This window comes from Drosophila mauritiana, chromosome 3R (assembly GCF_004382145.1).
Source record: "Drosophila mauritiana strain mau12 chromosome 3R, ASM438214v1, whole genome shotgun sequence".
Lineage (NCBI taxonomy): Eukaryota > Metazoa > Arthropoda > Insecta > Diptera > Drosophilidae > Drosophila > Drosophila mauritiana.
In genome coordinates, this window is record NC_046670.1 from 4,970,569 (window position 1) to 4,985,673 (window position 15,105).

Consider the following 15,105-nt stretch of genomic DNA (forward strand, 5'->3'; position numbering starts at 1 on the left):
GAATACAAATTTTTCGAAGTGACTGATGTGAGTGCGAATAAACTGACGACAGGTGGTGGCACATGTGTCAGATGCATACAGGAATCCATATAGTGTCATCATTTTGACGTCAATTATTTTTCCGCCAACAGTCAACTTGGTTTGGTACTCACAGACCAAAAAAATATGAGTTTGTTTGCATTAAACCCAAAAACAAATACTAGGCTTTTATTTAAAGCGATTTTTTTCACATATATTATTGAATTTATTTTGGAGAAACTTGTATTTAAAATTTAACTGACACATATGTAAATGTACAGTTTTTTATTTAATCAACCCGTTTTAGGTTTAAATATTTAGCATACGTTTTCTGCCTGAAATGTTTCAAGTGGAGTTTCAAAATCGACCCAGCAGAAAACCGAAACCCACGAACCCGTTTCGAGTACGTCAAACCTTTGACACATTTTCAAATGTGAAGCGGGATGACTTGAGGTGCGGTCTATGTGGGATGCAAAACTCCCGATGCAGAGTGGATCCCCTTTGGCATAATGAACACTCCACCCGCCCTACGAGCTGGCGGGAGGTGCCAGGGGCCGGGAAAATCGAGGGCGGAAGTACGGATACAGTCGGTACGAATGCCATCAGCATTGAGAGTACTGCATGTTAATTGCCAAAAATAAAGTAAAGCAGGAGCGACAACAATTCCGGAATGGATGAGTTTTTTCTTTCACTTTGGTGGAAAAGTATTTTAATTGCTTTGGCAGGAGCGAGGCGGGAAGAGCTAACGATGGAATGGCAAATCATATAAATAAAGAGGAATTTTCTGAATGGAGTGTATAATCACTAAAAACGGAGCGAAGTGAATGAGCAACTTTTTTCGCCGTGAATAATTGAATGAAAACATTAACAATTGCCAATGTTTAGATTGTCCATCAAGTGTAAACGAAGTCAATTTTTTTAGACCAATTAAAGTCCGCCGCTGACTATTCGGGAATAACTTTAAAAAAAAAAATGGGGTACTCTTACTTCATTTCACGATTTATTGTCATCAAACAATGATCAATTGTTTTAATTTTTTTTTTATACTAAAACTTAATCATAAGAATTAAGTTATCCTTTTTTTGGCAAGTATATACCAACTCTATTTCTTCCTCTGTAGAGTTGCCACCGTAAACGTCATGTTTATCGGAAAATTCTTTTGGCACCAAGCAATGTGAAATTTATAAATGTAAAGTTACAAATGCTACTGGAAACCAGATCGACTCTCCCTCAACTGTTCTAGCACACCGGAGACGGCCGCCATGTCGAAGGAAGACTCAGGCGCATCTAGTGCAGAGCCGAATCCAGCAGAATCGGAGATTTCGATGGGTCGTGGACCCCGCCCAAAGTCCTTTAGTGGCGGCGGAGGCGGTGGCGGAACAGGTGGTTCAGGTGGTGGAAGTGGTGGTACCTCCGGCGGCGGCAATCTCAAGCCCGAAAGAAGCGCCCGGGAAGATGACTCCATCAACCGTCTGACGGACTCGAAGTCGGCTCACCGAAAGCTGCTCAGCGATCCGCGCTTCCAGATCCGGCCGCTGCAGCAGGTGATCTCGGCCTGCACCGGGGCCATGATCACGGCCTGCTTCATGACGCCCCTGGACGTGATCAAGACCCGCATGCAGTCGCAGCAGTCGCCGGCGCACAAGTGCTTCTTCTACTCGAACGGGCTTATGGACCACCTCTTCGCAAGTGGACCCAATGGCCCCGAGTTGGCCAGCCTGCGACCAAGACCACAGTTCTCCAGCTCCTGGGATGCTCTGATGAAGATCAGCCGGCACGAAGGTTTGGCCGCTCTGTGGTCCGGCCTGGGTCCCACCCTCGTCTCCGCCCTGCCCTCCACCATAATCTACTTCGTGGCCTATGAGCAGTTCAAGGCCAGATACCTCCAGCTGTACGAGAGCCACTATAGTAAGAGTCCGGAGCCCCGGCACCTTGAAATCAGGTACGTACGTACACCTTTAAATTAATAGTGCTATACATACATGTAAACTTACTTCTTGAATCGCTCATTAAACAATTCTCCATTGCGAATATTTACATAAGTTGCTAGCAACAGCGCAGGAATGACAATTTAGTTTCAATAAATTTTAAAATCGTTTAAGCTTTAGATAACATATAAGCTTCAGAGTTTAGCAAATTGAAGAGAATAATCCGCGGCTAGCTGTTATTGTGTTCACAGAGAACTACCTGTGGAATACGATTTTCAAAATATTTATTTTTCGTAGCATTTTACTATTAAATTAAGATTTATCAATACACATACATATTTCTACTGTATAAGACTGGATACGAAATGATTTGATGTACGATTTATTTGCAACTTCACAACCTATATATAAACCTATATAAGAATATGATTTAAGGATTTACAGGCTTAAACGTTTTCCATACTTCTAGGGATACGAAGAAAAGTCTACCGTCGGTGGTTCCCATGATGTCCGGGGTGACTGCTCGGATTTGTGCTGTTACCGTGGTGAGTCCCATCGAGCTGGTGAGAACCAAGATGCAGGCCCAGCGCCAGACCTACGCCCAGATGCTGCAGTTCGTCCGGAGTGTGGTGGCCCTGCAGGGCGTGTGGGGCTTGTGGCGGGGCCTGCGTCCCACGATCTTTAGGGACGTGCCCTTTTCGGGGATTTACTGGCCCATCTACGAGAGCCTAAAACAGAATCTCGGCCATGGCTCACAGCCCTCGTTCAGTCTGAGTTTCTTGTCAGGCGTGATGGCGGGAACAGTGGCCGCCATTGTGACCACTCCTTTCGACGTGGTCAAGACACATGAGCAGATTGAGTTTGGAGAAAGGGTCATTTTCACGGACTCGCCGGCGAGGGATTTCGGAAAGAAGTCGACCTTCAGCAGACTGACGGGTATTTACAGGACGCACGGCGTGCGCGGACTCTTCACAGGATGCGGACCCAGGCTTCTGAAGGTGGCACCTGCCTGCGCCATTATGATCTCCACCTTCGAGTACAGCAAGTCCTTCTTCTTCCATTACAACGCGAGGCATCATAACGAGGTCCTACTCCTGGACAACCCGAAAGACACGACGGTCGAGGATGATGACACTGAGTAGGAAGTTGGGCGGCTCCTTTGTAAATAAAGAGCGCATATTTTATGAAAATCCCGGGTGGCGAGGCGAATTCAATATTCCCAACGCTTTACGAGTTACGTGTTACGTCAATAAGGCGAAGCCGGGAAATCAATTTCCATTTTCGCAGCTTTAAGTCTCCGGCTGCCTGTTGCTGGTGCTCCGGCGATGCCGGGAATCCCACTCCCCACGTTGACATTTAATGGAATATTCTTTCATTTACATTAACTGCAATTAAAGCGAGTGCACAGGCAAATTAAACGGAAATGCCAAAGAAAGAGCCATGAGGCAGGTAAGCCGACTTCAGAGCTGCAACGGACCGGAGGTAAACTGCGCTAGCTTTTCCCACACATGCAGTTTTCACTGCATTTTCCGGCAACAGTAATCGAATTTCCTTTGCCGGCCAGTCACGTTTTGCCACAATTTCGACCACTGCAAATGCCATTTGAGCCCAAAGCTCCGTGGCCCGAAAGTATTTCAGTGATAGAGTGGTGCAGAAAATCTATAAATCACAGTCGGAAATATCAGAAACTTTGGCGAGTAATTAAGAAAGCTTCGGTTTCCCCGAGGCCCTCGGTCTAAACTCAATTTCATTTGGCTACAAGCCTGTGCTTCTCTTTAGTTCTTTTACCCACAGCAATTTTGCTCGAATGATTCGCCTATTACAAAAAATTTGCCCAAGCGGAAACTTCTTTTTTTATGTGTCCTTTGTTTTTATTAAAGACCAAACAAAGTGCACAAAGCATTCCCAAACACAAACTACGGAAGCAGACTGTCAAAAAAACAGGGAAATATATATTTTTCCGTTCTCCCTGGATGAAATAAAATGGATGAATTTCCTTCCAGAGGTGTGTTTAGGGTCACAGCAAGTGAAACGTGATATTTTTTTGTTTGTTCTTTTATGTTACCTTACTTGAAAGCATATTGCTGCAAGTGTCAAACTGCGGCGGGTACAATTACTGGCATTTTTCACAGCCATCGCGGTATTTGCGGCAGTTCAATTAATTGTGCAGTCTTTCTGCTCTCGAAACCGCCGATGAAATAATTGCAAAAGCGAACAGAATTTATCACACTTTCTGATAAAAAATATCAGAATAGCACCTTTTTTCCTACCCATTAATTAATTTGTTAGGCAAAAGTGCGCCAATAAAGCCAGTATTTAAATAAAAGAAAATTGACTGCGGCTTGTCGAACCGATTTCACCCTTTCCTTATTTTCCTTTTCTGCAAAATCACATTATTGAAAATACTTAACGACCTCAGCCTCCCGAGGGACTCACGCAGTGCTTAATATTATATATTCCCCCTTTTCATACTGGTATTCTGCCGCTCGACGAAAATTGCCAATAAAGCGAATTAAAATATGCTTTCATAAATATATAATGGAAATTAAATTTAAGTGAATATCTCATTTGTGTCGTCCGCGTACATAATGGGTGTGTGTGTGTGTGTGATGGGTGGCGCATTTTTTGCTCAACCACAATCAAGGACCTCTGGCTACACTGCACTCCTTTCTCATCCTTTGTCTTGCAGCTACTTTGGCGCATTGTTGTTGCCAAGGGCGGGCGGCAGTGTTGGTTGCGGGGGCGTGGCTCTTGTCTATATATTTTCCGCAGGCTGTTGCTCGCCAGTGTTTTTTGTTGTCAGCATCAAAAATATTTTCCCTGCCGCAAAGAAAAACAACAGATAAAACCAGCAGAAGGAAAAAAATTGGGCGGCAGGCAGGAAAAAGCTGTTGATAGAGAACAGATCCGTCCGCCCGGGTGTCCTTCAGCTGTCCCAGGGCCATCCTTCAACATCTGCCTGCTGTGTGTTGTCAGCCCGAGAGCTTCATCTTTTTTCCTCGCCCTATTGTATTTGCATTTAATTGTGGCATTAAAAATACACCGGAACAGGACCCGTCCTGGTCGGATCCTTATTTATGGCCCAGTCCGTCTCTGTCGGCAGTCTATCTCATTTCTGACTCCAGGTTCTGGTACGGTCCTGGTTCTGGAATGTTTTTGTCCGCTCACCATTGACATTGAGTGGGCGTGGCCGTGTGAATGGATTCGATTTATTTGCCCCATCCCCACGAACGGCAACTGGAGGCCATGAAAATGATTTAAGATTGGATTATTGGGTGACAAAGTGTGAAGATATTAAATCGGCGACAGAGCCGTCGATTGAAATCTAATGAACTGTTAATTGACTAATCAAATCAAACACGCTTAAGCGCCCGGAATTCTTTGAGACCTTGAAGAGCGGCAAACATGGAAATAATTGGATAATATTCAAAAACAAAAGAATTAGGTAGTTGAAATATTGAAATATTCCTGCGCTCTTTGCTTGCCTACCTTGATATATCGGTTCTAAATTAACGAATTTGGTTAATCCTTGAAGTAATACATTATATTATTATGTTGCTTACCAAGCCCTCTGTTTTTAACAATTAGGAATAGATTACGTGTTATACTCGAGCTGCTTGCTTAATGTTGAGCTTAATTCCGAAACTTAAATAAATATTTCCTTCACTTTTCCTCGCGGCGATTTTTCAAAGAGCCGAAGGCAGCTGCATCTTAGTTTCCAGAACTATTTGCTTAATTGTTTAATTTTATGCGCGGAGCTCGCAGAAACTTTATTAAAACGCGTAATTGTGTAGCGTTTGGCGGGCGAGGAAGCGGAAGGCCTTGCCGCCCTAGTTAGTTAAAATTTCCGCTTTCTTCGAACCGACAGAATTCTATTTCTGTTTCAGTTTCAGTCTCCTTTTTTTTCTCGCCAAACATCCGACCCTTCGGAGGCCAATTGTTGGCACTAGCCGTGTATGGAGCTGCGGAACCATTTCCTTTTTGACCTTGCGCCTGGCGAGTGTTTAATTAATTTCGAGAACTGAGCCAAATAAATGGCAGGCGGTACCAATTCCCGCCCCAGCTGACAACGATTGAGCGCCGCGGACGGACTTAAGTCTATTTAAAAATGAGGCCGAATTTTTCACACTTCATGGCCATGCATCATCAAGTGACGACGGATGGGAGTGGGTTCCCTGGGCATCTTTAAAGGGCACCGAATTTCTAATTTTTTTAATTAGCGAACCTTTTGCTTTGCTTATCCCTTTTGGCCTTGGCCTGTTTAAACTGTACCTGAGCACGCGGGGTTTTAATTAAAAAGCACGAAATTGACAGGATAAAAAAAAATAATGTTTACTTTTTGCCACCGTGCTGCTCGATTGTTCACGATTGTTCGACGGGACTTTAATTTGGGCAACCCAAGTGGATTTCTTACTTAGTGCCAGTCACTTGATTATTCAGACTCCACACACTGGAGCGATAAATTGCAATCAGTGTGGTGTTTGTTTTTTTCAAGCGTTTCATTAAATGCTTTTGGCCGCCTCGTAAAAATCTAATTGCGGTTAATTTAGTCCTTAGCAAACGCAAACCCTGTCCATAAGTTATGCAAGGTTTTCTTGTTTTTCCAGCAATTTTCGCTTTCTGTTCCTTTTCGTGGTTGGCTAAATTATTTAAGCGATAATGGGGCGTAAAAGTCATAACTTTGGGGCTGTAAATTGGTGGCTTCTTGAAGGTTCCTGGGTCTGGTCCTGTCAAGTGCATTAAACATGAGGCAAGGGTTTTGCTTTGTTTTGCTTTTTAGCTGCGACGCAGTCGACTGAGATAATTTGGTAAACCGTTTCGGATACGGCTTTATCAATTGTTGTGTACCCGCCAAATGGCTTACTTATTTCAAATGTAATTTATGGTAATCTCTGTCTTAATAACAAACCAATTAGAAAGTTTTCCATAATTTAATCAGATTCTCGTATTTGCCAGCGAAGTCCGCTTGCCAGCCGGCTGAGTTTCTCCTGCCAACTCCATCACTTCTTTGCCTAGCAGAAAAACTTAAAGATTTTCCTTTTTAGCTTTTTTTTCTTACGTTACGGTACGTCTGCTTCGTTTATGAATAATTCATGAGGTAACTTTATAAAAATAACGCACAAATGGCACTAAAACAAGGCAAGTGGAATGCCAGCCTTTACGCAGAATTTTAAATGCCCTTTAACCGTTCGAGGAGGAGTGAACAGAATTGTGATGGTGAAAATGTCAGGGTCAAAGAATTGAAGTGTAGGATCAAAACGCCAAAAAGAAATTTATTTGTATCTGGTTTTTGATTTCTTACTAAATTAAAGGGATATCCCCCATACTAGAAACATTGTTTTATTAGCCAAGTATTTAGTTATTGTTGAAGAAGGTATTATTTTATTCAAGCTAATGTTTCTATCTTTTCCCTACGGATACTAAAAGCTAGTCTGGGAAATAAAAGTTTGCGGAAATAAAAGTTTCACTTGGCTCTACCTGCGCAGCAAAAGATGCCAAAATTTTAAAAAATCTGAAATTGAAGACCCCCGTTTGTCAGTGTGTGCGTGTAGAACAAAATATGGTTTATTGTGAACGGAAATATGCAGAGACCTCAAAGGGGGAGGCAAATCGAAAAGCGGCTTAAAGCTTTAAAAATGTGATAAATTATTAAATATATTTAAGAGAGCGCAGAGCAAAAATGGTTGCCGCAATCGTTTAGGTGCAATTTGCATATTCAACAGATTTTTTAAACGAACCCGGGTCGCACGATACTCCAACATATCATATCAAGCAGAGTGAAAACTTTGAACTTCACCTTTTTGTTTTTTGGGCCATCGCAAACTTTGGTGCGGTTTGTGTTTGTTCAATTTGCATACCAAGTTGGCCTCACACCCTCATTTGGAAATGTTAAATTTTTATTTTGATAGCACCTCGCATGCAAATGAGTTTTGCGGGGAATTGGACTCGGTGGATCCTGTTGACCCGGAACGGAGGAACTTCCTCTTAGGCAAGTTGCTTCATTATGTGAACGCCGCGGCGTTGGTAGATACTCGTACACAACAAATGAACGAGGAAACTAATTAATTAAGGAACCGAGTGTTGATGAATATTTAAGATACCATTAGAACAATGCACAAAGTTTGCCCGTTCGTGTGTCAAATTTAATTGCGGTAATTGAATAATAAATCCATAAAACGCAACTCATTTCTAAATTGCCATTTCAGGAAAGGAAATTAAATAATCCGCAAAATGTGCGGTAAGCTGTTCATAAATCCCGATAATAACCATTAGCATTCCTCAAAGTCAGTGCATAATTATGTAAGCAGCTTTGAAAAATGGCATTGTGGAGAAGAAGAAGGCAGGCAAGATACGTCAGTAAGCGGATATTAATTTCGCTTTCGCATTTTAATTGTGCCCTGGCCCAGGCACACACGCTCGCTCTTTTTGTGGCTTAAATTCACATCGCTTACCTTGGCAACGGAGCACCCATCCCACATTCCGTATCCCATCCCTCGCCAGCCCATGTGGTCCCGTTCCAAACGTGCCAGGACGACAGCAACAGCACCAGCCTGATGGGCAATGACAGCGATGGCGACGCCATGGACACATCCTGCAGATGTCAGCCGTCTGCTGACAGCCAGCTTTCGCCGGGCACGAACCCGATCCACTGACGACCAGGGAAGAAGCCTGTCCGGAAACATTCCTGACTTATGAAATATGCTGAGCAGAGCAGAGCAGGCGGTACTACCTGTAAGGAGGCGCACTTATCCCGTGTGTTCCCAGAATAATTTGTTGCTTCGTTTTCACTGTGTGTTATTTTTTAGAATCATTTTAAGGAGGGAGTACAAGACTCCTTATGTTAAAAATATGTCTTATTTATATTTTAAGAGCTACCTTCTGTAAAACCATAAAATTATGTCTAAGTAGTCAGGCTATGAATTCTAAGTGCAATGCTCAATCAAATCTAACGCGGCCGAGCGGAAACTGAAAGTGAGAATGGCTCTTCGGGCAAAAGTTGTCACCATTTTTTGCCACCGTTCCTCTAATCTCGTGTAATACTTTTGGCAGCCCTTGTAATTTAGTTTGCAGTGTGTTTTTCCCAGTTAGCGGAGACGGGACAGCGACTAATGACTTGGAATTTGTTGCCCGCCAGCCAAATGAGCATGTGTGCACTCAACCCCTTCTTCAGCTCTCTATCACGTCCTGTAAGCCAGCTGTTGTCGCCTCGGTTTGCCATTAACGCCCTTTGCAAGCCGAAAAATAGAGAAAACTGCAACTTAAGTGCAGCAGAAGCGTGAAAATCATTAAGCTGCAGCTGCCTCTCCAACACTTTCGCATATGCCGCCGAACAAAGGACACTGCGGGACAAACTAACTGACACAGACAAAAGAGAGCAACATTCTCCCTCCTGCCAGCCGTCCAACGTGACGTATGAGTTATGCAGATAAATTCCATGCCACATCACTCATACCACCTATCAGCTTTAATTAAATGCAGAAATGCACCGCAATTTAATGCAAATTTAAATAAATTAAGGAATTTAAAGCTGTTGTATATTTATGTACATGATATTTGATAATTCTTGTTTCCTAAATTTTGCGTGTTATACAAAACATAACTTATCAGCACATAAAATAAATTCCAAAATAGCATTTAAGCATAAGAAAACAGTTTATTACCGTAAATATTATTTTTTGTGAAGTATCTTTAAGTCTTTTTAAGCTTATTGACAAGCAAGCGAATCTAAATGCAAACATCTTTAAGTTAAATGGATTGGTTTCACCTCGATGCGCCTATTTTAGTTATTGGTGAATACTTTTTATTTCACTTGAAAGTAACTATACAGAAATGTTATCCAAATCCAAATATGGCCCTCTTTGTTCTTTCAACCCAAGTTACAACGTCATGAAGAAAGTGCCCGTTACTGCTGGGTCGAACCATGTAGGGTCGCTTTGGTCTCTGTGGAACCTGCCTCGGTGGAGCCTCTACCGGTTCAGCCTCCGTAGTTGTTTCTGAGATCAGAATGGAGTCGAGCATATCATTAAATTCTTTTTCCCTGCATTCTGAAAGTGGTTAAAGCTTGCATTTTCTGAGAAGAATTACGCCATTATTAGGATTACCTTCAGTTGAACATGATCGTTGAAACCTTGAAACATCTGGGGCATCTGCCTTGTGAGCTCCTATTCCGAATGAGATTTTGTATGTTTTTAATGCGCTGGTAATATTTTCAGTTCCTACACGTAAGATTTACCTTCTTTTCTGTTTCGGTCTAAACCGTTCTTTGTTGGGTTATCCTCTGCGTTTGCTTGGAATTGAATTAAAAGTATTGAGGAAAAAATCAGAAGAACAAACAGCAACCGCCCCATCTTGACATCTTCTATAGCAATAGAGAACGACAAACAATGAATCGAACTCAACGTTTAATTTAATTAAAAAAATGTCATTCAATTTATTTGCCTTTTAAAGCGTAACAAACGGATTTTGCTTTTAAAGCATGAAACTTTAAATTACTTTAAGCCATGTAAGAAAATGAACTATCAAAGCGAACTACCTATGCTAAAAAGTAAAGTCAATTAATTACCGCACGCAATTCACGACTTTGCACATTGAACACAGAAGACATAATCACCGTCATAAGAGAGCAACCGCAAACCCCATTCAGGACAATATCCCGTTTGTTTTTCACAATGCCCTTAATGAACATCGGAAATTGGCGACCATTAAAGTACATATCCAATAAATATAAATCAAGTAGACAATGCAAAAAGTGCCGGCAATTTAATATGCGGGAGCTCTCGCTGTTTAAATTAAATGGATTTAGCGTGACCAACTATTTTGAAGCCGAAAATAAATTGCCTAAGCCATGATTTTATGAGCATTTTCGGTAGTATAGATATGGTATACTTTGCATTTAATTAGTCATATGAGCCAGAAACTATTTCGGCTCTTTTTTTTTGAGAACATTTCACACAAATAAAACGGAGTAACACATTACGAAAAGCTCGATCGGATTTCATCCGAGTAAAGACAACAATGCAATCGAACAATGCTTAAAACATCACAATGTTCTGACATTCCTGGTTATTTTTCGCCTCCCATCGGAGAACACAGGACCATACAATCATGGTGGCTGATAAATAACGACGCAATTGACTTGAAATCGCAACCGCTTTTACCACGCTCACTGCAAAAGGGATGCTGTGGCACAAAGGAGTGTTGTCTTCAGATGGATGTAATACATTATATTCAGTTATATGCGCCAGTGGTGTGCTCAGTTGACATATGGGGTCAAATGAGACTGCTTTGTGACTTGAAACTCCTGAGAAATCTCCCGAGGCAAGCTTGAATTCCTTGGAAGCGAATAAATATGCTCGTCGTGACATCCTGGCTCGATTTATTCACGTCACGAGGACATCTCTGGTTTTGTAGAACCTGTCGGTTGTGTTTTATTGTTGCCTTTTCACACACGCTTTATTTATTTATTTGTAAGCTCTGTTCCACTTGGCTCTTTCGGTTTTCCCACACCCCTGCCCCCATGCCCATCCACATGTAAGCCGTATTCATTTTTTGTTTATCAATATTTGCTTTTTGTATCAATATGCAAAAACTTTTATTAATGACCAATATGTGCAGATTTCCTTTTCACAGCCTTTTATTTAGTTCAGCTACCAGGGGCCGTTGGCAATTTTCTGGCGAGTTGGCTGAAATGATGCAATGTAAATTTTATTTTAAAAGCTTTTTAAGGCTTTAAGTGCTGGCCGTGGGCCTTCTTTTTGTGCGTCGATAAAAATATCGGCAAGTGATATTGAAAGGTTGTCAAATATGTGTACTGTATATAATTTCTTACGTTTTTTTAAATTCCGCCATTATGCATTGTCCAATTTGGCATTAATTTAAATGATTTATTTTGTTTCTTTTCATTATATCACTGCTGTTGCTCTTCCGCACAAAAGACTGCGGATCATGATTGATGGTCAAACGGGTCCACAGCATTTTCCAGCGGCAGCGGCCTCAGCAGGCGCAAGGATTTAAGTTGATTGAAAAGCAAACCGAAAAATCAATTCCAGCTAATGGATTTTCCGCACCGCACTAGGCTAGATCCCTCGTATTCGGATTTCATTAAATTTTATCTTTTTTCCAAGCATTCCCCGCCTTTGGTCTCAGTCATTTGCATCCACTGCGGGCATCGATTTGGGCGAAGCAATTTTTCAATAAAGGCATACAAAGAAAAAATGTTTGGTATTCCACTTTGTAGTCGAGGCACCCCTCCTTGTTTAGTTGATGTCTGCAGCTGTTGGCGTGACTTGTTTTTCCAGCGCATATAAGGTGTAATCATCATCAAGAGATTGAACCTTTTCCTTGTGGAAGGTCGAGCAAACCGGTCCCTCTGCGGTTTCCCCGAGAATTGGTTGCCATTTTGTGTATATGTGTGTTTAACTGGGATAACGTTTCCTCAGGGTTGTCACAAGAGCCTCCTGACAATTTTCCCTTACATTTCCCTAAATGACCTAAGAAGATTTTTTTATTTCCTTCGAAGCTTTAACTTTACATCAAGCACTCGAAAAGTTGATGTTTACATTGTTCAACACATACCATGTTTTACTATGTTTTACTAATAGGATTCAAAAGATCCCAAATCGAACTCTATTTATCTCTCGACGAGCTCCACAAACTGCCGAGCATCGGCAGTGAAGTACTTAGCACCTTGTTAGTTATTGATAGCTCGTTTATTTTGAGTTCAAGCTCGTCCATCGGCCTTGACGTGGCTGCCAGTCTGCATTTGGATGCCGCGTCCTCGTCCTCGAGTTAATTAGTCGTCTGCACATTTAAAACCTAATTAACAGCCGTGGTCGTAATTAACGTTATTGGCAGCTGGCAATAACAACGTCATGGGCAGCATGCGGCTGCGGATCCTGAAAAACAGAGTGCGAACTGCTGCCACCCAGCTGTCCGACTTTATTAACTCCAAGTCCGTCCGAGGCAGGCGTCCGCAAGATTGGCGTATTCAAAGCAGATCAATGGGGCCACCGAGTGACGGAGGAACATGCCGCTCCGCAGTTCCGCACCATGGCCATGGGAATGGCAGGGCGAGGGAGGGGATGTGTTAGACGCCTCCATGTCGTTGGCAATTAAGCATAAATCCGTTGCCACTGTCCGATGCACATTGTTGTTTTAGCCGTTGCTGCCGGTCCTGTTCTCGACTTTTTGCGCTTGCACCACTGTTGCTTATCCTGGTGAAAAATGCACGAGTTGCCCGGAAGCGGCGGCCACCAGCTGGGTTGGCCTGAACCCAGCTAAAGGGCCAACGCCAAGCGGGGCTTCCTCCAGAGAGAGAAAAATTGTGTAGCGAAATAGTTTAAATACTAAATAACTAATATACCAACAAAAACTAAATACTAAAAACTTTAAAATTAAAGCAGTCATTGGTTTACAGATCTATCAGCATCGTGTTTATTCTTAAACATTAAGTGCCTTTTGAGACTAGAAAGAAAAGTAATGCATCTAAGAAAAATAAACATATTATTCATTCACTTTTTCCGGTGTATTTTGAGGGAGTGCTTTCGAGCGGGAGAAAATGTGGAAAATTTAAACAGTAAACGCTTGGTGAACTCAGCACAATTTCCTCATGTATCAGTCGTCCTCGCTGCGCCGCACTCCTTGGCCATCCTTTCTCCACTTGGATTGCTTTCTTTCCCTGCCCGACACATTTCTCTTTGCCTTAGCCAAACAAAAAGAAATAATTAATTTTTATGGTTTTGTCTTTGGGTTGGCACTTTTTGATGCGTCCGTCTGAATGGATCAGCTCAGCACTGGAAAGTCAGTGAAGTGAAGGTGAATGGGAAATGAAGCCACTGCAAGTGTAAGCTGGAGTAATTTAGAAATTGTTATGTTTTTGTTTGCGCATCTGCTCTGTGTCCGGTTGGGAAATGAAGAAAGAATTTTAGCAAATTGACAGATTTTCCTAAAAGACGTCAAAAACTTATTGCTAGATTAATATTTCGGAAAATGTATGTAATGCAATAATATCTATTAAATATGAAAAATTTGTCTATCATTTAAGTGGCATCTAAGTATTATCCTCAGAGTATACACCATTTTGGGAATTCCTAAGTATGCCGAGTCCTTAATATAATTTCTGAATCTTGCAGATGAACGTACTAAAACCATATTTAATATTCATAAAACCCAATATAAAATCTGTGGTCTTCGCACCCCCTTAACCACATTTGATGGTCATTAGAAGGGTCACATGAACATTAACTGTCCAAGCTATAACTGTTTACACGCGCATAAAAATCAAGCTCAACTCATGTAACAGCCCCATAAGGAGAAAGTCCGAGCAGGTCAGAGCGTTGACCGCTCCCTTTCCCTAGCGAAACCAACTTTCCTCGATATTTCCTGCTGCCGTTGCTTTTGCCGTTGGTGCGGTAAGCAGGTGAGAAGTGGAGCATGGCACACACTTCACAGGTAGCCGCAGGATCTGCAGTCGAGCAGAACCGCAGCTGAGCCCCACCATATCGCCCACCTCGCCACACCCTTTCCAGCCACTTGCCACCCAGTTTTCCACCCACCCGCCACTCACTAGCCACTCCAGTTACACTTACCATTACAGTTACAGTTACAGTTTCGGTTTCAGTTCCTTTGTCTTCTCGCTCATAACAATAAAGGCATAATAAGAATAATAAAAAAGGGAAAACCAGCCAAGGAGGATAAGGGAGAGTTCTTTATGCTGCGTAAAATTTTTAAATATTTTATTGTTTAATTCGAGTGCGTCTTGGGCAAAAATGTAATGGCCTGCAACGCTCCGCTTCACATTGCCATTACAATTGCGAGTATTTCCACCTGCGCCGTTAATTCGAGTAGGTATTAATTATAAAGCCCCAACGGGAACCTGGTCATAAACAAAGAACATCTTGCGTATTGCACTCCATTTTCTGCTTGGATTGCGGTCCATTAACCGATGGTTCTCAGTAACCGCAATCGTAATGAGAAAACACAGATACTCACCAATACAAAGTGCAACGAAATTAAGTTTCCGAATGGCAAACAAGCATTTTAATTAATATTTCTGTAGGAAAATAATGCAGGTAAAATTGTGAAAGCCCTTTAATTTGAAGCTTAAGCTTAATTCGTCATTATTCGTCACAATTAAGCTGGAGTTCCAGTTGGCAATTAA

General features: G+C 42.1%; 2 protein-coding genes across 2 annotated transcripts; one reads left to right on the forward strand and one right to left on the reverse strand.

The window, feature by feature from the left end:
* The first annotated feature begins 1,180 nt into the window (after nucleotides 1-1,180).
* LOC117143634 (solute carrier family 25 member 40) lies at nucleotides 1,181-3,143 on the forward strand. The gene is made up of 2 exons (XM_033308410.1): nucleotides 1,181-1,960; nucleotides 2,416-3,143. The coding sequence occupies exons 1-2, from the start codon at nucleotides 1,281-1,283 to the stop codon at nucleotides 3,086-3,088; spliced, it is 1,353 nt and encodes a 450-aa protein (XP_033164301.1). The 5' UTR covers nucleotides 1,181-1,280; the 3' UTR covers nucleotides 3,089-3,143.
* Nucleotides 3,144-9,692: 6,549 nt separating this feature from the next.
* On the reverse strand, nucleotides 9,693-10,333 carry LOC117144358. Its single transcript, XM_033309475.1, has 3 exons — nucleotides 10,180-10,333; nucleotides 10,049-10,108; nucleotides 9,693-9,991 (listed from the first exon to the last, which is right to left on the reverse strand). Exons 1-3 carry the CDS (start codon nucleotides 10,292-10,294, stop codon nucleotides 9,780-9,782), a joined length of 387 nt encoding a protein of 128 aa, XP_033165366.1. The 5' UTR covers nucleotides 10,295-10,333; the 3' UTR covers nucleotides 9,693-9,779.
* Nucleotides 10,334-15,105: the final 4,772 nt, after the last annotated feature.

What these genes read in the sequence shown, in the direction of transcription:
- LOC117143634 (XM_033308410.1), top strand. Translation starts at nt 1,281, where the DNA reads ATGTCGAAGGAAGACTCAGGCGCATCTAGTGCAGAGCCGAATCCAGCA. An exon ending in CCCCGGCACCTTGAAATCAG is followed by an intron (nt 1,961 to 2,415) that starts GTACGTACGTAC and finishes CCATACTTCTAG; the next exon opens with GGATACGAAGAAAAGTCTAC.
- LOC117144358 (XM_033309475.1), bottom strand. Translation starts at nt 10,294, where the DNA reads ATGGGGCGGTTGCTGTTTGTTCTTCTGATTTTTTCCTCAATACTTTTA. An exon ending in AGACCGAAACAGAAAAGAAG is followed by an intron (nt 10,109 to 10,179) that starts GTAAATCTTACG and finishes CATTCGGAATAG; the next exon opens with GAGCTCACAAGGCAGATGCC. An exon ending in ACGATCATGTTCAACTGAAG is followed by an intron (nt 9,992 to 10,048) that starts GTAATCCTAATA and finishes AACCACTTTCAG; the next exon opens with AATGCAGGGAAAAAGAATTT.